General features: G+C 36.6%; 1 protein-coding gene across 2 annotated transcripts in view; it reads left to right on the top strand.

The window, feature by feature from the left end:
- Positions 1-891: 891 nt before the first annotated feature.
- CABCOCO1 (ciliary associated calcium binding coiled-coil 1) overlaps positions 892-26,532 on the top strand; it is a 106,733-nt gene continuing 81,092 nt past the window's right edge. For both annotated transcript variants that reach the window (XM_002756322.6, XM_054243007.2), the window contains exons 1-4: positions 892-1,010; positions 11,794-11,897; positions 20,490-20,659; positions 26,335-26,479. In XM_002756322.6, coding sequence (XP_002756368.3) covers positions 936-1,010; positions 11,794-11,897; positions 20,490-20,659; positions 26,335-26,479 — 494 coding nt within the window. In that variant the 5' untranslated portion in view covers positions 892-935. The remainder of the gene's footprint in view (positions 1,011-11,793; positions 11,898-20,489; positions 20,660-26,334; positions 26,480-26,532) is intronic.

Here is a 26,532-nt window from a genome sequence, read left to right as displayed (position 1 = left end):
GCTGATATATACATTTTCATATGCATATAAACCAGTTAAATCCTCACAGTCGTGTTTTGAGGCCAATACTGTTATCTCATTTAACAGATGGGGAAACTGAAGCACTTAAATAATGTCTGATTTTTACAATAAGTGTTCTGCATAGCAACCTCCATGCAGGTCTATACAAGCCACGTACATTTCCTTCTCAAAGCAGGCGTTGATCATCCAAAGAAGTCAAGAATACTCATGCTGCCATGTGATATTTCTTATTGTTTTTCAATGTTTTTGTTGTGGAACACTTCAAACATACACAAAAATAGAACAAATACTATACTAACTGAACTCCTTTATTCACATACCTAATCTGGATTTATCTATTATACCTTCACTCATTTCCTTTGCCTCTCCCTCATTATTTTGGAGTAAATCACCGATTTTATAAAATTCAATCACCACTAACTTGTTCAGTATGTATCTCTAAAAGATAAAGACATATTTTTCCTTCTAAACATGACCACAATACCATCATCATGATACTTTAAAATTTACAATGATTGCTTAGTATCAAACATCAATCAGTGGTTAAAGTTCTAATACATATCTTACTTTAATATTTGTTGAAAGTTGCAATGTGCCAGCATTAGGCACTTTGACATATACCATTTCATTTAAATTACTGCTACTTGAATTGCCTTTTCCCCTCTTTCACTCCTACTAAAAGGAACGACTGTCTCTCCCAGAGGATTCAGAGACTCCGCAGCATGCTGCTGTCGGCCACCCTCCCGGTCTCCGGTTCCTGGGCGTGGTCCCCAGTCCCGTCCCCGGGGGGGCGGAGGCTCGGGCCCGCCGCCGCCGCCGCCTTCCGCTGGGATCTGTTCCCAGGCCCAGGGACGCCGCCCCCACCCGGTTGCCTAGGCGACGAGGGGCCGCTTCTCCCGGCCGAGATTGCGGCGATGTCGCAGGGGACTACTCCCTGGGGGTCGACCCCGGCAGGGTCGACCCCAGCGGGAACCACACCCGAATCGGAGGTACGCCGCCCCTTTCCCTTCCCGGTCCCGTTGCGGGTCCCAGCGGCCTCCAAGCGCCCATTCCCCGCCCTCGGAGTCCGAGGCCGAGCAGAGTCAGGTCTCTAAAGAGGCGCCCACGTCTGGCCCCGGCGGGGAAGCGGCCTGGGAAGGCTGCGGGGCTGGGAGCGGCACGGGGGTCCCCGACACCCTCTGCTGCCCGGTGTCCCCTAGCCGGCCCCGGCGCGCCGTGCACGGTGCCAGAGAATCTAAATTGTATGAATTCTTCCATTGGACGGCTCCGTACCCAAACGCCCTCATAACCACGCGCTTCTACCGCAGTTTTGTTTTGTTTTGTTTTTAATTCTAAGTAAAACAAGTGATCTCAGATTTTTTAGTGGTTCAGTCTCTTTTTGAAATTGCTACTAATTCTGTAATGATCACAGTTGCGATTGCTCAAAAGGTGTCATGAAATAATAGCTGTTTGCTGGTGATGGACTGATTACTATTAGAAGGTTAATGTTTCCATTAGTTTGCCATTTTTCTAAACAAATAGATGCAGGTCAAAGGACACTGGTTGAAAATCGGTCTTCTGGTTGTGGCTTTAGTTGCTCATCAACTTGACTTTAGGAAAGTTATTTAATCTCCTTGGACTCCAGTGGCCTCCTGTGTGACAAAAGGTTGCTCTTAGGCCCCTTCCATCACCAACTCTCAGTAATGAGTAGGTTTTAAGTAACTTTACTCATAATCTTAATATCCTGAGATTTGAAGAACACATCTGTGGTGCCAGATATTACCAAAAAATGCTTGCATCTTTGCACACAGAGTCTACTATTATTGTTCCTAGGAAGTTTTTTTTCTCTCCGTTTTGTTAAGGTTCTAAAGGTGAATAATCATGTCTGAATTAACTGCTTTGCTTGACTTCCTTATTCGTTGATCTAAACAACATTCCTTGTGCAGAAGATAAGTATTAGTTTCAATTTTATAGATGAGGAAACACAGAGAGCCAATAATTCCACGCCTGCCTCATAGATATGTAAGCTATTCCCAATCGGGATTCCTACTAATACTAAACACAGATCGCTAAGGCATGCGGACTCTCATATGAGCCTTTTGAAATTAGCAGACATTAAAAGTACATTTTAATGTGATAAACTGGTTACTAAGCCAATTACTCCCTTGTGATCTCTAATGTAAGTAATACAATTTCAAAAGTAGCATAGGAAATTTTCCAATTAACTTGTGTTATTTAAATAATACAAGCATAAGACAATGCACAATTGTCAGTGTGTACACATACCTTACCCATGTAGGTCATGTCCTTTCCAAAAAGACTGATCATTCGGTGTTTTAATGAATCTGCACTTTAAAAAAAATACATAACTTTTTTAAAAGATGAAAAGAAGTGCTATACTTCAGGAAAAAAGAAATCATTTTATAATGGTTGAGTCAGATGAATGAGCTAGTTATAGATCTGAGATGATTATCTACCTCTTAGGATTGTCAGCTTGCACATTTGTCAGCTTCTTGGGGGAGCAGGTATTCTCATGACATGTAATTCAGGATGTACTCAATCACTCAGTAACAAACAGAAGAAATCAAGTTGTAACAGGGACTCAATTAGCAGTGCTCATTTACTAAGATAACACACTAATTCACTGCTTGGTGGAAACTCCATTTTCCGTTTTAATGAAAGCAGAGTTCCTGAAGTTCATGGGGAATATAGTTGATCCATAGATCTGTGTCATTCTTTAAAACAAGTCCTTCCTGCCACCCATTCATGCTGATTGGGGGTTTCAGATGTTAGACAGAGAAGATGGCAAGATTTCTTTTGTGGTCTGTTCCCAAGGCCACCATTTTTTAGGTAAATACTGAAAGGTTCTTCTCAGATCAGAATCTTTACAGTGTTGATCTAATCCCTTATGGTGTCTTTCTAATAAATTCTGTATCCAAAATGACGTAGCCAGTAGCCCAAACAGGATTGAATTATTTCCTTTCTTGCCTGGTCTATCAGAAATAAAGCATAAGTTTCCACTAATCTGATGTTTCCCATTTATTGCTTGTGGCCAATACCTAGACGTAATTATCCCAACCACATAGTAGACACTCAATAAATTATGATGACTAATTAAAATCATGGGTGGTCTGAGGCATGCCAGAAAAGGTAGTTATCATAGATTAAAATCTACTTTATGAGTTACTGTGAACAAGCAGATATGAGATGCAGATCCAGGGAAATAATTTTTTCTGTGACACTGAATAAGACCTGCTTGCCAGCCTTCGAAATTCAACAGCCAGAATTCTTTAGTAATATTGGAGGAAATGCCTCCCTTTAAATGGTAGCAAGACTAAACTTTTGGCAGATACCTGTATAAATGCATAACAGAAAAAAATGACAAAAATCTGGCAAATAAATGTTTGTTATGCATAGACCTGTAAGTGAAAGGAGTTTATAAATGTGTACTCGGACTTTAGTGACCAGTCATGTATCAATAATTTGTTCATCTATTGACTTTCTTAATATTCAAAAATATCTAAGAAATGGAATCATAAGTAGTACACCTACAAGGAATATACTTCACCTTCCATCAGAGACCTAAAAGAAAGCACAAATGGTTGTTTCCCAATTTCTTCTTCTGAATAATGTCTCTTAAAGTGTTACCACACCCAATAGGTGACAATTACTCAATGCATTCAGGGCTTTATCAGGACAGGATGTTTATATAATTTTGAGGGAAAAGATGATGCAACTTGTCTAGGAGATCCTCAACACATCCTGGAGCAAGGCATAGACAATTCTCTCTACATTAGGTGTCCCTACACACTGTAGAAAACAGACCCCACTCAATCATTACAGAGAAAACTCAGGGCTCAATTGAGCAGCAAAATGATCAGTTTCCTGCAACATCACTGTCATTCAAGAAGTATTTCTTGAAATTACGAATCATTCAACATAAATGAACACACTGTGATCACATAGTACAGATCAACCTATGCAGGCTGTGGGGACAATGCCTAAAAAGTCTCTTAAAATATTGTTGAGAAAACAGTACTAATGGACCTCGAAATGTGAGTACACAGTAGTCGTATTTATCAGACACTTAGAACCTGTAGCAAATTCTGGCTGCAGCATGGAGATGTTAATAGCACTTAGGCTTGTCATTCTTACTATCAGTATTTGGGTTTACTGTCTTGTTTAAAATGTCCTGCTCCTCCTCTCCCTTCTGTCTTCCTCCCTAGATGGCACAAATAATCATCAAAATTTTTCTAATATTTAAAATTTAATTTTTCTATGAAGTTTGGTCTTTAGCAAGTCTAGTATTTTTTGTGTTTTTATTTATATATATATATTTTATTGTGTTTTAGGTTTTGGGGTACATGTGAAGAATATGCAAGATTGTTGCATAGGTACACACATTGGCAGTGTGGTTTGCTGCCTTCCTCCCCATCACCTATATCTGGCATTTCTCCCCATCTTATCCCTTCCCAACTCCTCACCCCCCACTGTCCCTCTGCTAGTTCCCCACCCCCACACAGACCCATGTGTGATGCTCCCCTCCCTGTGTCCATGTGTTCTCATTGTTCGACACCTGCCTATGAGTGAGAACATGTGGTGTTTGATTTTCTGTTCTTTTGTCAGTTTGCTGAGAATGATGGTTTCCAGGTTCATCCATGTCCCTACAAAGGACACGAACTCATTGTTTTTTATGGCTGCATAGTATTCCATGGTGTATATGTGCCACATTTTCCCTGTCCAGTCTATCACTGATGGGCATTTGGGTTGGTTCCAAGTCTTTGCTATTGTAAACAGTGCCACAGTGAACATTCGTATGCATGTGTCCTTATAATAGAACAATTTATAATCCTTTGGATATATACCCAGTAATGGGATTGCTGGGTCAAATGGAATTTCTATTTCTAGGTCCTTGAGGAATTGCCACACTATCTTCCACAATGGTTGAACTAATTTGCATACCTACCACAGTGTAAAAGTGGTCCTACTTCTGTCAGTTCATCAGACTCATTCTCCATCCAGCCTTGTTCCCTTGCTGGTGAAGAGTTGTGATCCCTTGGAGGAGGAGAGGCATTCTGGGTTTGGGTGTTTTCATCCTTTTTGTACTGGTTTATTCCCATCTTTGTGGATTTATTTACCTGTGGTCTTTGTAGTTGGTGACTTTCAGATGGGGTCTCTGAGTGGATGTCCTGTTTGTTGATGATGAAGTTATTTCTTTCTGTTTCTTAGTTTTCCTTCTAACAGTCAGGCCCCTCTGCTATAGGACTGCTGAGGTCCACTCTAGGCCCTGCTTGCCTGGGGGCTCACCTGCAGCAGCTGCAGAACAGTAAGGGTTACTGCCGGTTTCTTCTTCTGCTATCTTTGTCCCAGAAGGATACCTGCCAGATGTCAGTCTGAGCTCTCCTTTATGAGTGACTCTTTGGATATACTGGGGATGGGGAGCTGCTTGAGGAGACAGTCTGTCCTTTGTAAGAGCTAAGCTGCTGAGCTGTGAGCTCTGTTATTCCATTCAGAGCTGCTGGGCAGGTACGTTTAAGCCTGCTGCAGCAGAACTCATAACTGCCTTTTTTTTTCCCCAGGTGCTCTGACCCAGGAAGGTAGGGCTTTATTTGTAAGTTTCTGTGTGTTGCTGCCTTTTTTTCAGGGATGCTCTGCCAGTGAGGATGCAGCCTAGTCACTGTCTGCCAGCAGAGGTTTTGCTGAGCTGCCATGGGCTCCGCCCAGCTGCATGTGAACTTCCCTGCAGTCCTGTTTATAGGGGTATAGTTAGAATTGCCTTGGCAATGGCAGCCCAACTCTGTAATGGCGGACTGCCTCAGCAGTGGCGGGCTGCCTTGGTGATGGCAGACGCCCCTCCCCCACAGAGCTGGACCATCCCCGGTTCAGCTGTGCTTGCTGTGAAACTCTCAATCCAGAGCATTTCAGATTGCTGGTCTTTGTGGGGGTGGGACTGGCCAAGCCTGATCACCTGGCTCCCTGCCTCAGACCCCTTTTATTTCAGTTGAACAGGCCACTCTATCTCCTAGGCTTTCCAGTCACCAGTTTAAATGGCGCCCAGATTTGTGTGAGTTCTTGTGTGGAAACCAGCTGCACCAGCTGAAACAGCCACTCTGGGGGCTCGTGGCACTTTTTAGCCTGGGAATCTCCTGGCCTGGCTCCCTGTTTCAGTCCCCTCTTTTTCACTTGAACTGGAGACTGTCTACCAGGTGCTCCAGTCGCCAGCTGAAAGAGCACCCAGACCCATGTGAGTTTTTTGTGAGGAGACCCGCCCCGCCGGCTGAAACAACCACACTGGAGACCCGTGGTGGTCCTCCACCCAGGAATCTCCTGATCTGTGGGCAATAAAAACATGTCTGGAAATGGCAACCACTCACCCTCTGTGCTCTCCCTGGGAGCTACAATCCAGAGCTGCTCCTGCTCAGCCATCTTGGATCCCCTCCCTGGACTAGCAAGTTAGTATTTTTTATATTTGAAATGAGGATCTAATTTTATTTCCTTCTAGAAGTGAATTAGCAATTATGTCAGCTTCATTTACTAAACTATCTTGTCTCTTCCCATTGAGAACAGACTGTTGCTATCACATTATATGTATACATGAAGGGACAAAATAGGCAGCAGAAGAGAATAGTGAATCCAAAAATATGTGTATAGTATACATTATGTTACATATATATTTTATATTTTACATATAAATATAATATAAATTATATACATTTTAATTTTTACATTTTAAATATGTTTATATATATATATATATACACATACTTATCTGTATAAAATAAATTTTTGGATCCTCTATGCTTTTCCACTGACTGTTCATTACTGTGTCAATATCATGTCATTTTATAGTCATTTTTTAAATCTATTTTGGAAAGGTCACTTTCACTATTTTTGTTTTACAAGTATGTCTTCTTCCATAGGAACTAAAAAGTTATTTTGTAAAGTTCCAGAATAATCTCATTGGGGTTGGAGGTTGTCACTACATTACATTCATAATGTAGGAAGGATTTAGTTCTTGGAATTTGAAAGTTTTTAATAGATCTCTTTTATCAAGTCTTGTTCTTGAACTTTTAATAAAGTTTTATAGTTTCTTTATATAGATACTATACTTTTCACATTATATTTATAACCAAATATAATTCAATCAAGTTTTTACCATTTCTGTTTCTAATTAGCCTCTTATAAAGGAAAAAACTGGCTTTTATATATTTATGTTATATAAAACCATCTTACCAAATTTTTTATTAGTAATAGCTTTTTTGATAGTACAATGTCAGCTTTCTTAGGTATGCAACCATGTAATCTTCAAACAAAGATTTTCAAATTTCCTCATTTCTGCTTTTTAAGTTACATATTTAGTTTTCTTATTGTATTACTTAGAACCTCTATAGTGTGTTGAATTACAATAATATTGGTATCCATAACCTTTTTTTAGTTCCTTGTTTTCGTAAGAATGATTTAAGATTTCACTACTAAATATGATGCTTGTAATATGATTTTGGCAAATAGTCTCTTTCATGGTTAGCATTTTTTTCTTTTCATATTTTACTGGGAGTTTTGCTGCTGAATCTTAGTAAGTACTTATTTATTATATATTTAAATAAATATAATTTGTACCATTTAATTTGGCATAAAAATTATATTAGACATGTTAATGATGATCCATCCTTGGATCTCAAATTATTCTGATTTGGTCATAAGTATAGCTTGTAATTCTTTTAGTATATTTTAAGATTTAATTTTCTAAAATGTATTTTAATTATAAGTTTTGCATCTGCATTGATTTGTGATTTTAGTTTATAATTTCCTTTTTTGTTAGTTCAGGGTTTTGTGTGTAGACTATGCTGGCTTCTTAAAAATGAACTTGCTATAGTATATAATTATTAGACTGACATAGAATTTATGTGTTCTTTGATTAGTAAGTAAAACTACAAGTGTAAAACCATCTGGGCGTGGTGATTTTTTAGAGAGTAGACTTCCAGTTTAGTTCATGTTTGATCAGATCAATTTTCTCATCTACCCTATATCAATTTTGAAAATTTACATTTTCCCAAGAAATCACTCATTTTCTTAAAATTTTCAAATGTATTGTCACTGAATGTGACACAAATTTATTTTCTTTATGTTTTAGTCACATTTGCCAAAGATTTGCCTATTTTATTATCTATTCTAAGGAATCAGCTCTTGCTTTTACTTATTCTTCTTTCACTTTTTTCGTCGTTGTTTTTAAAAATACTGGCTTTTTAGCTTCATAGCAAGACTATGGTACGGTAAATGAGGCACTCTCATTGGGCACAGAATTTAAGGAAGTGCCTAAAAACTCAGTTGTCAAGAAGTTCTATTTTAATGCAATACTTTTAAAAAATCAAGCTTAATGTCCCCAAAACATCCCTGATGGATTAAAATTTTCAGTAAAGACCAGATGTGTATTACTGATTTTTCCTTTTGCTTTGGTTCCAACATGGCTTAGCATAGCACTGCTCCTGCTCCTTAGTTCATTTATTTTCAGGCTTAAAAAAAAACAACAAAACCTTTCAAGTGTAGAATTTGCAGACCAGTCTACATCCTCTGTGACTAGGAAACTTCTCCTCAGTAATCTTTGGTGAAATCTGTTATCTTTCTTTTGGTGAGTACTTACAAAGAATCTTTTTCATATAAAGCACTACCAGTGATAGATACAAAGATGGCCCTAAAAGTTTACATTCTAGAAACAAAAAATATATACAAATGTGAAAAGTTTAGTTGACATTAGAGAGGGAAAAATTAAAGGAAAACATTATCTGGCAGATAATATCAGACTTACAGTTTTATTGCTCTTGGAATAACTCCTAAAATCCACCAGGTGATGGAATAAAATAAATTAACAGTGTCATTTAGCTTACATATTTTTCTAGTTGGAGATTTAATTTTACAGAGAAAGCCATAATTACATATCCACATATTTTAGCTTATTTATGAATTTTCTATTATATCTTTAATTTTTACAAAGCAGAATGTACATGTTGAAAAATTAAACATTTTTAGCCATTTGATATCCTTCTCAAGCAAGGCACTGTATAAACAAACAAAAAGAGGTCTGGTTTAAAATAGGTCCAAGAATATAATTTAAAACAAAAGAAAAAAGCCAGAGGCAAACTCCCCTAAAAGATGATTATCTTAAGCCTGCAAATTTTAGTCAAAGAATGAGGTACTAATATGAGGCATCTTAGCTAAAATGATTACTGTCCAAAAGGTTAAGATGCTGGATTCTCTTTCATATAGTTCTTGTGTGACCTACTTTTCTCCTATCCAGAGACTTTTCAAATCAGATAAATTGATCTGAATGTCTGTATAATTCACTTTTCATGTATATCTTTATTCATTATTAATCTGACAGCAATCTTGTGTGTATTAAAACACATAAAAATGATATTTAATATGAATTCAAATTTAGGTTCAAATGACTTGCCTTAAGTCATAAAATTAATCAGTAGTCAAACTGTCATGAGATCTGGAGTTCCTCTAAGTCCTGCTTTTCATCATGCTCTGCTATCTAACAATGTCATCAGATGATGAAGATGAATTTAGACAGCCGGTTAGCAAACTATGTTGACATTATCAGGAACTGCGGAATGCTAAAAAAAAAATAAAAGATTGAATGACTGTACCTGAGGAATTTACAATCTAATGAGATTGACACTATAGGAATAATTATACTTTACCACTAATAAAAATATATATTACCAAAAATCGTTTAAACAAATATAACCATATATTATAGATCAACACTATCCTAAACAAAAACTGGGTGAATTTAATTCAATTTGCAATTAGATACAGCATACTGAAATACTTTTTTCCTAATGATTTTATAATCTAATGATATGACCTAGTTTAGATTAATTGGCCCACCCTAGCTTACAAAAAAAGTGGCTCATAATGTAGCATATTTTATTTCTAAATTAGATTTTCAAAGATAAAAATGTAGCATAATAACTTAATATTAAATTGCAGACATTAAGCCAATTACCATTACCAATAAGTGGTAGGTTTGAGATTTTTCTACTCTTGAAAAAGAAAAAGGATTTGGTGTGTTATCTGGTAAACTACAGCAAGGCAGTTTTTTGCTGCCCTTAGATGGAATTGCATGGAAGCCTCAATAACTATTTGTTTAACTGAAAACCATTTGCCCTCTTGCCTCCTAAAATCTCACAATTTTTTATTTTTGCGTAGCTGCTGCTCTCTTTCCTCTGTTTCCCAGTCTCCTCTTCTGTCTCCCCTTTACAGCTCTTCCCTTTATGCCCTGACTGTGAGCAGTCTTATCCATTCTCACGGTTCAGTTGACTCTTAAACCAATGTTTCTAAACTTGACCTTTATGATTCAACATTTCTAACTAACTCTACACATTCCTTCCTCACTATTAGTATTCCACCTTAAACTCAGCCACTGAAATCAAACTCATCAACTTGCTATTTAAAAACTAGCATCATCTTCTAACACTGTATTTCTATCAGTATAAAAAGGACGACATGTACAGTTGTGCAGGTGGTGCTCTGAACAAAAGCACTTGGCTGAGGAGTGAGTAAGGACTAAAACTAGACTCTATTCACAGGCAATATACTTGGGCACAGGGCTGTATCAGCCTTAGGGAAATCTTTTTAGCACTTCCTCCACCTAAAGAGAATACTATTGTCTGACTCACACAAAGGTGACATATGTATTATTAGAATTGCCATCACTTTCTCCAAGTCACCTATTTCAGAAACAGAATCTCCATTCTTTCTCCCCTCTTTTAGGCCCCCATGGTATGATGACATTCACCACTTTCTTATCATCCACAGGGTCAAGGAGACCAGAGCAGTCCAATGCTTCATCCCTACACTGTTTTAACGATCTCTTTAACTCTTCCTCTGCTCCTTTCTTTCCTTCACCTTGCAGTAGATTACCCTTTCTTAAAACACAGCTTTGTCTTGTTATTTACCTGTTCAGAACCTTCATGGTTCTGAGCACTATTGTCTGTGTTACTAGAAACAAACTTCTCAGACTACTGTTCTTCAACCAGCCAGGTTCTAAAATATTTATGATGCACGATGTCCTGTACCTTGTGAGCACCCAATACATAATTGCTAAATCATTAAATTTAAGATCTTCCACCATACGTTCCCAATGCCCACTTCCACCTAAGTCCACCTAGTCCCTCTCATATACCCTAAGTACCATTGTGAATGCTGATGTTTACGGAACTTGTTCCTAACTATCCTGTCTTCATAACCTTGGTGTTGCTGGTTTATTCACATTGGGCATTGGCCACACCCAGCCCTGCAAAGCCTGTTGAGCTCCTCTCTGTAGAATTTCCTTGTCTTGTGCCTATACTTGTCCCTTCTTTTAGACTGAATGCCGCATTTATTATAGCTTACTTGTGTTCTTTTCTTCTTGTAACAGCACCCTAGGTTTGTTCCTCTCACTAGATGTTAAGCTACTTGAGGTTAGCACATCTTTCTTGTTTGTATTTGCCTCCTCATGAGTCCCGGATTCAATGAGGAACGTGTAGATAATAAACGTTTGTGGAATTGAAAACTGTCACCCAGTTGTGCATATGCCCCAAAGACAGATTGACTAGCCATTTGACTTTTCAGGTGAAAGGTGCCATTGCATAAATATGGAAAAGAAAAAATATCATCTCGACGATTGTCATTTTTAAATGTCTTTTTCTGACAGCAACTAGACTATAAGAAGAACAAATTTTGATATTATGGGGTATAATATATCAAACGTACAATTGAAATAACTCACTCTGCATTGTGTTTTTGTAGAGAGACACTGAATTCCAGGAGCATGAACAGATTCTGTCTCCGGATTTTCTGTCAGTTGCCCAAATCAATGATTTGTTAACCGAGGACATCGATGGAGTTCAAGAGTAAGCAAGTCACTGTTACAATCGCATATAGGAGAACAGTTCTAGTTTTGCAGCTATAAATGATTGTGATTACATAGTTATGCTTTTTTCAAAATATTTGTTATAATATTATGCTCTGAAATATATCTGGACTCCAAAACACAAAAATTCTCAAAGAACTTTTTACACTACGCAATAGTCTCCTTCATGAAGAAAATACCTTGTAAACCAACTTACTAATATTTACCAAGAGCAGAGGTTTGTTGGTAAAAGCAGGCTCTAGCATATGCCATCTTCTACTTTTCTTCTCTTTCATTCATAAAACTGTCAATATGCACATTAACCTAAAGGATGTTCTCCTTCATTGTGAGAAGAGTAAGTTGTGTTTTCTGTAATGAAAATGGAAAATGCATTTTGTTATATTGGAAATCTTGAATACTAGCCATCCATCTGTGATTTTATTATCAGGCATAATACTATACTAAGTACTCTGATTGCATACATGTTACTTAAAAATGTGATTACAGTGGAATTTACAGGCAGTGATTCTAATATATATACATCTCACTCTTTAGCCCATTTACTTCTACAGTAGATCATCTATTTAGAACTTTTTCAGATACATCCAACAACATAATATCCTAAATGTTGTTTTTAGTAATCACCCTTTAAAAAATGATCTCACTTTAGAATGGAAGCCTAATTGGCCATAATGTATGGAGAGTGGGGATGACGTCATGCACTAGACTGTACCATCCTGGTATCAGGTCTCTGAAGGCCAGTCCTTGGGACACGAGCAGGGTGTCGTGGACTGTAACAGACGAATAGAAAATGACTCTGTCAGTGGTTATCACTGACAAATTTTATAAATGTATAGAATAAACATGACTTGCTACTGAGAAGGGAATATGACAGATGTCCTGGCTGGAAGAAAAATCTGAGAAGGGAAGGCTTATCAAGAGCAGGTGAATAACACTGACAGGCCTTTTACTGAGCTGCTCAGCTCCAGCACTGGCAATCTCTGCTAGAAATTGATGATCTGTGATCGGCCATACTGCTTACTATCTGCACCTCTACAAGTATTAGTGAATTTAAAATTACACAGATTTTAAACAAGTATCTCCTGATGATTTTACCACTTTAATAGAAATTAATGTTTGTTAGCAATTCTGATTCATAGTGTAAGAATGGACCCGTAAAATGCATGTATCATTAATACCACTGATCATGTCTTCACATAGAATGTTATTTTCCATTTCCAGGTACCCCCAAATGTCATTGATCATTGCAATGTGAAACACTAGGTATTTCATACTAGGCAAAATAGTACAATGCAGATAGCAGACATTTTATACAGTTCATCATTTGTTTATATTAAATGTCAAGTAAAAGATGTTATATTAAGTACAATTAATGTTAAATAAAAAGTGTGGCAAACAAATGCTTTTTAAAATTAGTTCTTCCCACATTGTAAGTTGTGCCATGTATTATACTTTGTGTGACAAGAATTTTTTAAATTATTGGCTCTCTTTGTTGTTAAATATCTAAATGCTGAGCGTATATTTAATCTTTAGTTGGTAAGGCCTAGGATGCAGTAAGTGATACAGAAGGTGATGCAGAAGTTAGCAATATAAAAGCATCCAGGTTCAATAGCACATTGACCTTTTTAGACTGTCTCATTAATGTAGAAATCACCTGAAGTGATCTCAAATTTTAAGACATCATCTTTGGATAAATAACATCAGTATTATATTAGGAGCCATTTCTTTGTAAAACAATTTTCTTGAGATTCTTTACATGATTTGGTAATGGTAATCCTGAAATATTTGAAATCAGTCACTCACTTTCCATTTAAAATAGCATTATTATAAATGGGGGTTATATGCTTTTCAAAATGACAGAAATACAGTTTAAGTATCCTATCACCAAGTGATAGGAGTATGTGAAAATCACAGAGTCTACAAAGTTATAAGCCTATTAAAGTTAGAAATCGGCACATTTCCCTACCTCTTAAAATTAAAAATTGCTCTCCATGAAAGCAGCCAACCAAATGAAACATTAAAGTGTCATTAAAACATATTTCTGAAATTCACTTTAAGCAGTTAAATGTCTGGGTACATTTCTCATGATCGCTTAGCTGCTATCAATCATAAATATTTTAATGTAACCTTGACTTTATTTATAGATCCATATCAACTTTTTTAAAAAAGAAAAGTAACTATATAAACACAAAAATAACACTGAGACATCTTTAATAATCTTTCAGTAGCTGGGCCTCCATGAACTACTTAGCTCTTGCCTTGAGGCTTATTTCTGCATGTCATATTTAAGAAGTAAAATGCACCCCATTGTCAAGAGCATGAAAGAATATGGTAACATTTTTACCCAAATTCTTGGTGAGGCAAAACAGATAGGTATATCACCTATCACCACAACACAAAACTTTCTAAAACACAATGAATCATCTTTCTCTTTCCCTACATTCTGTCATGCTACAGCTGTGGCCATCTCTTCCCTCTCCCCTGTTCCATCTCCTCTTACAGAGAAAAAGTTTACATATTTGCCAGTAAAATACTGGAAACTTTGCATTCAAACCATAGCAGTTTCTTGCTCCAGTTGCCTCCCTACATAATCTCCTTTGGAGTGAAATGACTGAGGAAAGAAAGGAAATGGTAAATCCTTAGCCCTGTGGGTCAAGTTAAAAGCGAAGAGACAAATTGTATTAGGGAAAATGGTAAAGGGGATGTGGAGGACAGCAAAGCTGAAAGAAGTCACAGAGATTTCACCAAAATATTCTTTGGCAAGTAGTTACTGTCATTCAAACACAACTAAACATTGAAAAGTAAAAATAAAAAGCAAAGAACATATGTAAATATTCAGGACAAATATTTAATTTAAAATACGTAGTGTGCAGATGGCAGATGATGAGTATACTTAGAAGAAAAACTAATTGCTAGAAACAGAAGAAAATGTTGGGTTAAAGCTAATAATTAAAGAGGACATCAAATTCACAGAACAAGAGACCGAAAAAAATGGTAAAAAAAATATAAAGAAGAAGCCTTTAGAACCAAGGCAAGGAACTAACGCTAAGAGTAAAACCAATGTAGAACTTGCCTTGCTGAAAATCAAGTCAGTAATATGGAAGACAAAGTTAAGAGAACTTACATAAAGTGTAGATAAAGCAGTTATTTGAAGGTACTAGAATATACCTTCAACCTTCAACATAGTGAATCAGAAAAAAGAAGCTATACTTCATAAAAGCTTTGATTTTAATATTTTAGTAGAATAAAATCTCATGTATTGCCTTTTTCCTGGGATAAATTTAAAGCAAGTCACCTAGAGAGGAAAATAACAGGCTTTGGACTTTTCCTTAGCAAGATTTGTCTCCAAAATTCAGTAGTGTGACAAGTAGCCAAAATTTAGGAAGTCAAGAGAATCTGATTGCAAAATAAAATACTATTTGTGTCTTTTGTTTAGTTATAATGGCAACACGACATTGCAATATATAGAACAACTCAGAAAATGCAATATTCGTGTGGTCCAATTGAAAAATTTCCCTCATAACCCAGCTGAAAGATAAATCAGTTCATTGGTGAATGTTAAACAACAAAACCTGCCAATGAGAAATTGTGATATAAGAAGTCTGGCAGTAACTGTGGACCATTTAAAATTAAAATAAAATATAATATCATAATAATAGACTAAAACAATATTCTAGAACATGTCAACAAAAATAGGCAAGCACATGAGAAAAAAAAATTGAATTTCCTTTTCTCACCAAAAATAAAATTGAATTGAAGCAGATGACCCCTATTTATAGTAATGCTATTTTAAATTGAGAGTCAGTGAGTGCAGATACTTCAGGATTACTGTTACAAAAATCATGTAATCACAAGAAAATTGCTTTAAAAAATGACTCATAACAAAATGCTTTTAAAAACTTGTATCATAGATGTAAAGGGTTAATGTCCTTAAGTTTGCAAAATATCTTTGATAAATCTATAAGAAAAAGTAACCCATAGAGGACATTAAAAAGAAATCCAATGAATAAGCAAAGACATATATAAGATAGTAATTTTTTCTGTTAGATTGAATAAGGAATGCTAATGAATAAGCAAAGACATATATAACATAGTAATTTTTTCTGTTAGATTGATAGATATTAAGATTATGGACAAAATCCAAACTAGATTGGAGTATAAAGAAGCGGACATTCCTGTGTGGTGTTGATGAAAGACTTATTTGGCACTTCCCTTTCTGGAGGGAAGTTTAGCAGCATATCTCACCATGGTCAGTATAACTCAGCAGTCCCAATTTTGGGAATTTATTGCAAAAGATAATTGGAGTTTTGGAAAGATCTTTTTGTTGGAGTCTTGCTCTGTTGCCCAAGCTGGAGTGCAGTGGTGCGATCTTGGCTCACTGCAACCTCTGCCTCCCGGGTTCAAGTGATCCTCCTGTCTCAGCCTCCTGAGTAGCTGGGATTACAGGCACCTGCCACCATGCCTGGCTAATTTTTGTATTTTTTAGTAGAGATGGGGTTTCACCATGTTGGTCAGGCTGGTCTCAAACTCCTGACCTTATGATCTACCCACTCTGGTCTCCCAGTGTGCTGGGATTACAGGCGTGAGCCACCGGGCCAGGCTGGAAAGATCTTAATTAATCATTTCTCTTTACTCTAGGTTCTTAACCAATGGAGGACATCAAAGCCCATTTGGGAAGTCTGATCTATTATTAACTGCATTTAGGTCTCTATCCTACCGATCAGACTAAAGAATGGAGGGGCTTCCTACTTCTCCTTCCTTGCTGAATACTAATCGTTTTTCAGTTATGTTCATTACAGTTTTTCCACAGTCTGCAGCTTGTCTTTTCAATGTAATTTGTCTCTGATTCTCCAGAAGTGTTTTGTCTGTTTAACAAAGACCAATTTATTAGTCTTTTTCTTTATGGCTTGTATTTTTTGGTGTCACTTTTAAGAAATTTTGGCCTATCCAAATGTCAGAATTTTTTTTTATTTAAAGTTTGTAATGTTTGCTATTGACATTTAAATCTTTAACCAACCTGGATTTTATTTTAATGTATTACGTGGGTTGGTATTTATTTTATTTTCCATTTGGATAACCAATTCTCCCAGCACCATTTTTGAAGAATTTATACTTCCTCTACTGATTTGAAATACTACCTTTGCCATTTACCAGGCTCCTGTGTATATAGGGTCTGTTTCTGGGCTTTCTACATGTTCCACTGGCCTACTTATTTATCCCATAACAATACCACAAGTTTTCATTAATGTAGAAGTTTTCTTACTGACTTTCACTTAAGAGTAAATGACACTGTACATTAAACATTGAGAAATAAATCTTGCCAAATGATGTCCAGTGCAAATTAAAGATGCCTGGCTAATAAAGGAAAACCCTATCACCACCACCATCAGGACGTCTATATCTGCCAGTTGAGTTGAATGCTTGAAAAAATGTATCAAAATGTGTAGTGACATACAACATGAAAAACTGACCATATTGACCTAAAAATTAAAAATATATATAGTTCTCACATATACATATATATACATGTATGTATTATACGGCATAACAGGAAACTCAGAAATAGATTAACTTCAAGGTTAATTGAGTCAATGTCTAAATAGTGTCATCAAGAAATGAGGCTAATCTTAGGACCCATTTTCTTAAGGTTACAAGATAACTTGGCAGTAGCAACTAGAGCCACTTGTTTGCTCTTTTATTTTTATCCAACAGAAAAAAGAACTTTATCCTCTGTTATTAATTATTTAGAATTATTTAGGAGCATGCCCGTCATAGAACAATAATTATTTTTGAGACATGCCATATACTAAATGACATTATGGCAAGGGGATGAAATTAACATGATTGCCTTGGAATAATCCTAACTCTTTTGGGTTTGAGGTCTATCCTGATACCACTGTAGATGAAATGTTGAAGAAATAGACACATATCGACATCAGATTTATTTGCTCCCAAACTTGTTTAATCCTGCTATATTTATTAATCTGGTTATATCATTTATTTTGATGTAAAGAATAATAAGGCCTTGCATTTTTGAAGATGGCAGTAAAAAGTTGTCACACACCTATTACCCCTCTCAGAAATCACATAAAAACAGCAAGGAAATACCACTTTCGTCTTTGTCAAAACCAAGAGAATGCTAGTGGTCCAAATAACAAGAAGAAAGATGATGGCCACAGTCATGATAGATCAACCAGAATGCAGGAGAAGATATAAAGAAGGATGCCCATAGTCAGAGAGCTTAGAATGAGCTAATTTATATCTATCTATATCTATATCTATATCTATATCTATATCTATATCTATATCTATATCTATATATCTATATCTATAATCTGCTTACTCTCCCGGGAGGAGAAACCCTTAAGTGCCATTCCAGGAACCCTGGTCTGCAATAGCAGGACCAGGTGTGTAGGTTTGAAGCAGATCCTTTCTGTATCACAGGAAATTGACTGTTTATATTATAATAAAGAGAGTCTATCCATTCTTTTCTTTATTTTTCCTTACTAATTAAAAATAAATAATAAATGCTAGAAAGTTACTTCATACAGAAAATACCTACTAGTTTGTAATATGACCACGTCTTCACCTCCAGTGTATTTCCTGAAAGTAGCTATTAAGGACAAAAGCTCACTTCATACAAAGATAAGGTATAAACAAAGGATATGCATTCTAAGACACGGCAAGAAAAAAAAAATAGAAGAGGAGAGGGAAAGAGAAATAGCAAATAAAATACATCAGAAAGATATAACCATGAGCAGACCAAAAAAATATGTGTTTTACCATACATTTCAAAACATATGAAGCATTTACAAAAAGCATACAACAGAGATATAAAAGCTCAAGAAAGAGATAAAGAAATAAAAGATTATCAAACATGTTTTTAAGAAAGAGTAGAAAGTGAAAGACCTTGCGGAATTTGAGGGGAAATTTAGAGCCACCCCCAGAATAACCCTGCTGAAAACATACTAAGGTATGTAGTAATGATAAAAGTATCCAAAATGAAAAGAAATAGACTTGAAAAAATTTTAAGGTTGAAAAGAAAATTAAAATTCTAGAAAAAATGACCAAAATATGAATAATTAAAATTATTTTTAATTTCAGAATTAAATTAAATTAATGAATGAACTGGGTGTGGTGGCTCAGGCCTGTAATCCTAGCACTTTGAGAGGCTGAAGTGGGTAGATAACTTGAAGTCAGGAGTTCAAGGCCAGTCTTGCCAACGTGGTGAAACCCTGTCTTTACTAAAAATACAAAAAATTAGCCATGCATGGTTGCGGGCACCTGTAATTCCAGTTACTCTGGAAGCTGAGGGAGAATTGCTTGAATGGGAGAGGTAGCGGTTGCAGTGAGCCAAGATCACACCACTGCACCCCAACCTGGCAGATGGAGCAGGCCCTGTTTCAAAATATATATGTATATTGAATATATATATATATATAGATATATATATATATTTCATATATAGAGAGAGATATATATATTTCATATATATATGTGAAATATGAATATATATATAGATATATATATTTCATAGGTATATCTCATATATATGATATATATCTTTCATGTATCAGAATATTTAACAATTTAGTTTCAGAACATTTTCAGAAATAAAAGAAAATTTTATAAATGAAAAAATACATTGAAATTCAGAGGAAAAAATAGTAGTAAAATTGCTATACATAAACAGGTAAGAAAGGAGAGGAAGGGGGAAGAATGAGGAGAACTAGAAAATAAGGAAGAGGAGGAAGAAAAAATAGAGTGTGCTCCCCCTTCCTAATTCTTTTTTTTTTTTGTCTTTCTCTTTATTTTTTTTTAATTGCATTTTAGGTTTTGGAGTACATGTGCAGAACATGCAAGATAGTTGCATAGGTACACACATGGCAGTGTGTTTTGCTGCCTTCCTCCCGTTCACCCACATTTGGCATTTATCCCCAGGCTATCCCTCCCCAGCTCCCCCCACCCGCTGTTCCTCCCCTATTCCCCCCAATAGACCTCAGTGTTTAGTACTCCCTTCCCTGTGTCCATGTGTTCTCATTTTTCATCACCCGTCTATTAGTGAGAATATGCTGTTTTTCATTTTCCGTTCTTGTGTCAGTTTGCTGAGAATGATGTTCTGCAGATTCATCCATGTCCCTACAAAGGACACGAACGCATCATTTTTGATTGCTGCATAATATTCCATGGTGTATATGTGCCACATTTTCCCAGTCCAGTCTATCATCGATGGGCATTTGGGTTGGTTCCAGGTCTTTGCCATTGTAAACAGTGCTGCAATGAACATTCGTGTGCATGTGTCCTTATAGTAGAACGATTTATAGTCCCCTTCATAATTCTTTCTGTTTCTTTTTCCTAATGTCACTTTGGTCTATGGTCATACCACCCTGAATGTGCCCAATCTTGTCTGAATGTCACTTTGGTCTTATGAAATTTGATGTAACTGAATATGTTCAGATTATGGGCATTATAGAATTTTCATTCAAGAAAAAGACCTGTTTTCAAAACTTAGGAAAGAAATGGTTCAATATACAATCTGACTTAATGTCTGGATTTTTCTTTTATTTTGCAGAAAACTCAGAATCTTTTTGAATTTCAAAAACCTTGAAACTTGTTTAAAGGATGCCATTCTACTAGATTATTATGTATCTGGATTTTTGTGGGCTAGAAGAATGGATTTTTCTGTTATTCAGTATTCAAAATTTATGACTTTGTTAGCCATGTTACTTCAGAATCTTAAAAGTAAGTACATTATTTTTCTTTTTTTTTTAAGTAAAAGAAATTTACCATCTAAACTGAGGTTCTTAAGCAAAAGTTACTGATTTTATTTTAATTCCTTTCATGAAAAATTTGGGGTTTTCCTGAGTATAGCAAATATATAGTTCATGCCTTCATTGAGTTACAAAAACAAACAGTTTTCTTAATAATCGATTTGCCAAAGATATGTTAATTTCCTTTTAAAGTTGTATTGGTGCCATCACCCTCTAAATAACTTGGGACTCTGCAATATTCTTGTAATCTTTCTGTAAATCTAAAACTACACTCAAATTAAAAGTTTATCAGTAAGTATTAGCTTTCCCTAGAATAGAAGGCTAGGAAGCTATAAAAAGGAGAAAATGAGGACGCTTTCTATGTACTGTATGGGAGACAATATATAGTTATTAAATAAAGAATGGTACAGAACTGCAAAATAAAGCATGGTACAGAACTGCATGCTTTTATTTACAAAAGAGACAAAAATAATAATCTATCCATATTTTTATTTGTGTATACACAAAGAAATGCTGAAAGACACAGAAAAACTAATAATTAAAATTCCCTGGGGTGAACGGTAGTAAGAACTGGGCATGTGAGCAGCAGATATTGAAGGATGTCTTTTCATAAGATTTCTGCATTTATATTTTTGAAATGTGAATACATCACTTATGCAAAAATTAAATTTTTAAAGAGAATATGTAACAGGGACTTTCCTAAGCCTCAGAAACTTCTGAGCTGAGTATTCATACACTAGAAATAGAATAAAGGAAGGTAAAAACTTTCATGAATCTTACATCCCAAATTTGAGAAGATATTTCTTTTCTAAATTTTTCCCTTACCTTATAAGACTCAATAACATTTCTTCTAGGTGAAACTTTATATTGTTGATATTGCAAAAATGACTTTCTAAAACCTGAACAGGATCCATACAGCTTATCATAAACCACGAGAGAGAAAATACATATGTGAAACCTAACCAGAAAAAAAAAGCAAAGAATCTAGTTTTACCTTCTGGCAGAAAAAAAATTAAAATAAAAAAATTTCCTCCACACTTTTAAACTTAACAAGGTCATAGACATCATTAGGAAAGAATATAATTTTAGCCAAGGAAGGAGATAAAGTATGTTTACACTTCAGCTAGGTAGCAGTAGGGTCCTGAGCACATAGCCACCACTCCCATTCAGCAATGTCATAATAGAAAAAACCCAAAAGAGCACACTCTGGGCCTCTAGCAGCAGTGTGCTCTATCCAGCACTGGAACTGTGTTTCCTGCTAGCTCAGTCTCCAATCTGATCCTTGTCTCAAACTTGAGCTGCATATCTACCAGGCAGTCTGCAGTCAACCCATCTAGAATCAAATTGGATCAAATTGGATATGGGACAGGCCAGGCACAGTGGCTGATGCCTGTAATACCAGCACTGTGGGAGGCCAAGGCAGGCAGATCACAAGGTCAAGAGATCAAGACCATCCTGGCCAACATGGTGAAACCCCATCTCTACTGAAAATACAAAAATTAGCTGGATGTGATGGCACAGGCCTGTAGTCCCAGCTACTTGGGAAGCTAAGGCAGTAAAATAGCTTGAACCCGGGCGGCAGAGATTGCAGTGAGCCCAGATCACGCCACTGCACTCCAACCAGGCGACACAGCAAGACTGTGTCTCAAAAAAAAAAGGGAACATAGAACTTGTAGATTTATCTTAACAGTATATCTTGTGAGGTCTAGTTTTTTAGGCCTGACCAAGAATAAGCTGTAGAGCAACTTTGTCCAACCCATGTCCTGCAAGCTGCATGTGGCCCAGGTTGGCTTTGAATGTGGCCCAACACAAATTTGTAAATTTTCTTAAAACATTATTGGATTTTCCTTGCAATTTTGTTTAAGCTCATCAGCTATCATTAGTGCTAATACAGTTTATGTGTGGCCCAAGACGATTCTTCTTCTTCCGATGTGGCCCAGGGAAGCCAAAATATTGGACACCCCCGCTCTAGAGTATTGGATAGACTGAGTATTGGGCCTTTATCCAGGTCCATAGGCCTAGATGGACCTCCCTGTGTATGATATGAATGTTAGTAAGTAAGTATAGAATATTTTTTAGTTCTTATGAGTTTTCCTCTTAATAGGAATAGTAAATTCAGGTGACATTTATGTAGATTAGCTTGTGCCACAGTGCAATTGCTTTACAAATATTGTCTTATTTAATTTACATGCTACCTTATGAGAGAGATTAATGCGTCAGAGGGGTTTAGTGACTCCTTAAGGTCACACAGGGTCTACACTAGCAAGTGAGAGCCCATCCTTTTGAACACTACAACAAATGTCCTGGCCTTGGGCTAAATCTAGAAAACCACTATACACATATAATAGCACCAGGAATTCCACATACATTTCTTCTCTTTTCTTTTCTTTTTTTGAGACAGAGTCTAACTCTATCTCCTGGCCAGGCTGGAGTGCAGTAGCACAATCTCGGCTCACTGCAACCTCCACCTCTTGGGTTCAAGCAATTCTCCTGCCTCAGCCTCCCAAGTAGCTGGCATTACAGGCACATGCTACCACACCTGGCTAATTTTTGTATTTTTAGTAGAGATGGGGTTTCACCATTTTGGCCTGGCTGGTCTCAAGCTCTTGACCTCAGATGATGTGCCCTCCTCCGCCTCCCAAAGTGCTAGGATTACAGGCAGGAGCCACTGCACCTGGCCACGAATTTCTTATTCAATCCACACAACAGCACTATAATTTTGAAAATAGGTATTGCAGTATTCTCATTTTACATAGAAAGGAAATGAGGCCAGGTGCAGTGGCTCATGCCTGTAATCACAGCACTTTATGAGGCGAAGGCAGGAGGATCTTTTTGAGTCCAGGAGTTCAAGACCAGCCTGGGCAACATGGAGAAATCCCATCTCTAAAAAATAATTTAAAACTTAGCCAGGTATGGGGGTGCACAGCTGTGGTCTCAGCTACTTGGGATGCTGAAATGGGAGAATCACTTGAGCCCAGGAGGCTAAGGCTGCAATGAGCCATGATCACATCACTGCGCTCCAGTCTGGGCAACAGAGCAAGACCCTGTCTCCAAAAGTAAATAAATATAAAGAGACTCAGGTCACCCAGCTATTAATAGTAAAGGTCAGTTAGGTATCATCCTACATTTTCCAATTAAATTAAGTCTAGTAAGTTCTTTCATTAGTCTAAATTTTCAAGAATAAATTTTATTTCTAGAAACTTTTACTATTTGAGTGGCTTAGTCTTTGATATTTTAATCACATCGCTAAATGGGATTTTTAAAAGAGCAAATATTTCAGTTAGATAAATGAAATTATAACTTCTCTAATTTTTAAAGGAATTATCTACAGAAAGACATCAGACATAGAAAACAGTTTTAAAGATTCAACTATTTTCAGAAGGATATAGTCATATAAATGTATTTTTGTTTGATAAGTATAATTTTATCTAGAATTATAATCAGTTATCTGAGAACTTCTCTTTTCCCTGCATCTCTAATTAATATTATTTTATTAATAAAATGATTCAGATTTTCCATTCATTTATGAATTCCTTTTGTCCAACAGATTTTTCATTTCTGAAGCTTCTTCCACTATTATCAAAAAAAGTTTATCATGAAGAGAGAAATGTACTATAATAATTGAATTGCACTTAGAATGATATGGGAACACCCAGTTATCCAGAAATAATTCAGTATATCTGACACACATAGAAGATGATCTGGAAGGAGGCAATGGGAAATGAACCAACTGTAATTCATTAAACCAGATTTTAATTGTCATATATAGTTTTGTGCTTCTTTCTAATTCCTATAAGTAGACAAGAAGCTATACTGAACAAATTACAAGTTAGTATATATAGTGTCTTCCTAACATTTTAAATTACTTTACCTTATTAGTAATTTTGGTATTTATGGTAGAGCACTTACACCCCAATGGAAAGGCGTAGCTGTGTAATCCAGAAATACCTGGTCCAGCAATCCACCTATGTTCTCATAACTTCTTTCAATCTACACCCCCATCCCTTCCAAATCAACTCACCCCAGTGGGAAGGAGGAGCTGTGTAATCCAGAAATACCTGGTCCAGCATTCAGCCTATGTTCTCATAACTTCTTTCAATCTACACCCCCTCCCTTCCAAATCAACTGCATTACAGCAAGTGTAATGTTTACTGATGGTTTCAGAGAGAGAGAGAGAGAGATTTGGTTGGTGGGATCCACACTGAGCAGCACAATTCCCCCAGATCCCGCATTCAGGCCCCCTATTGACATTCACCTCCCCTAAGCAGCTGGTCCAGCCTGGCTTTAGTGTCTTTCAGCTCTCCACCTCCAGGATCCTAGGTTTTATGTCCGTACACTCATCACTTTTCTGCAAACATAGGACACTCTGGCCAGTCCACGTACCTGACTCTATCTTCCAGGGAAAGGGTGGATAGCATGTGTGAGGGTTGTAAATAATATTTTATCTGTTACAAGTAACATCAAGCATAATGGAACCAAACGAGAAAAGAAGATAGAAGTTTATATTATTATTACAGACACTTTAAAAGTTAAGTCCAAGGTGTTCTTTTTCAACTGGACAAATGCCACAGAAGATAGTTTCAAATGTTTGTATTCAATGGTGTGAAGCTGTGAGAGGATAGATGAGAATCACTGTGCTGGTTACTTCTAGTGGCGGCCAGGTTGTGGTCACTCTTTGTGCATTTTCATCCGCCTCTCATCGGCACCACTGGGCAGACATTTGAGAAATGGATAAGTTATAAGTCTGTATCTGTGGAAAAGAAAACAAAAAAACTTGATGTTTTACAGAAAAATCCATATTTCTGACTTCTATTGAAAATCTTCAGACCCAGATTTACACATGGAAACAATTGGCTTAAACCCAGAGTTGATTGACTCCATTCATTTACATTTTCAGCTCCAAGTTCAGCTCTGCTGTCTAGTAACTGAGCCTGCCATCTAAGTCTTCCCTTCCTCACCAGCTGTCAAACATCTTTTTTGCAATTTTCATGCTTTTATTCTAAGATTGTATATATATTTTTAAAACTCCTTTTCATTTTAAAGAAAGATTTTAAAGTAGAGTTTGACTTTTTTTTCTTTTTTTCATCCTAAAATGGAAACATTAACTCTGCAGACAATTGTGTAGCATTATAGTAATTTACAAATGTTGGGGTGGGGTCAGCTGCTATTTATTTTGTCCCGAGACAGAGTCTCACTCTGTCACCAAGGCTGCAGAGGAGTGGCACCATCCCAGCTCACTGCAACCTCCACCTCCCAGGCTCAAGCCATCCTTGTGCCTCAGCCCCCCAAAGTAGCTGGGACCTCAGGCATGTGCTACCATGCCTGGCTAATTTTTGTATTTTTTTTTTGGAAGAGACAGGGTTTCACCCTATTGCCCAAGCTGGTCTCTAACTCATGGGCTCAAGTGTTTCACCCACCTCAGCCTCCCAAAGTGCTGAGATTACAGGATTGATCTACCATTCCCAGCCAGCCACTATTCTTTTGCACAAAATGTATTAATTTATTAATAAGAAACAAGAGTTTTACAATTTATCCTTACAAATACTTAACAAAGTAAATTTTGGCACATTAAAAACATCTTGGATTATCTTATTCTGAAAACATCTATCAAAATAATACTTAAGATTTCTCTGGATTTTATTTCAGCACTACATATGTCCTTAGAGGACAGCATAAAATGGCTTGGAGAAGTTATGGCTGAAATAGGACCAAATCGTTCACAAAAAAATGACGAATGGGGTATCTTTGATGTAAAACAAGCCAATGCTATCATTGATTACATAAAAATCAGGTATGGATTATTTTCAGTAACATTTATCTTTCATTTCACATCTTCTGGAAAAT

The sequence above is a fragment of the Callithrix jacchus genome, chromosome 12, assembly GCF_049354715.1.
Source record: "Callithrix jacchus isolate 240 chromosome 12, calJac240_pri, whole genome shotgun sequence".
Lineage (NCBI taxonomy): Eukaryota > Metazoa > Chordata > Mammalia > Primates > Cebidae > Callithrix > Callithrix jacchus.
The sequence above is the reverse complement of the archived record's forward strand: the minus strand, read 5'-3'. Positions and strand labels throughout refer to the sequence as shown.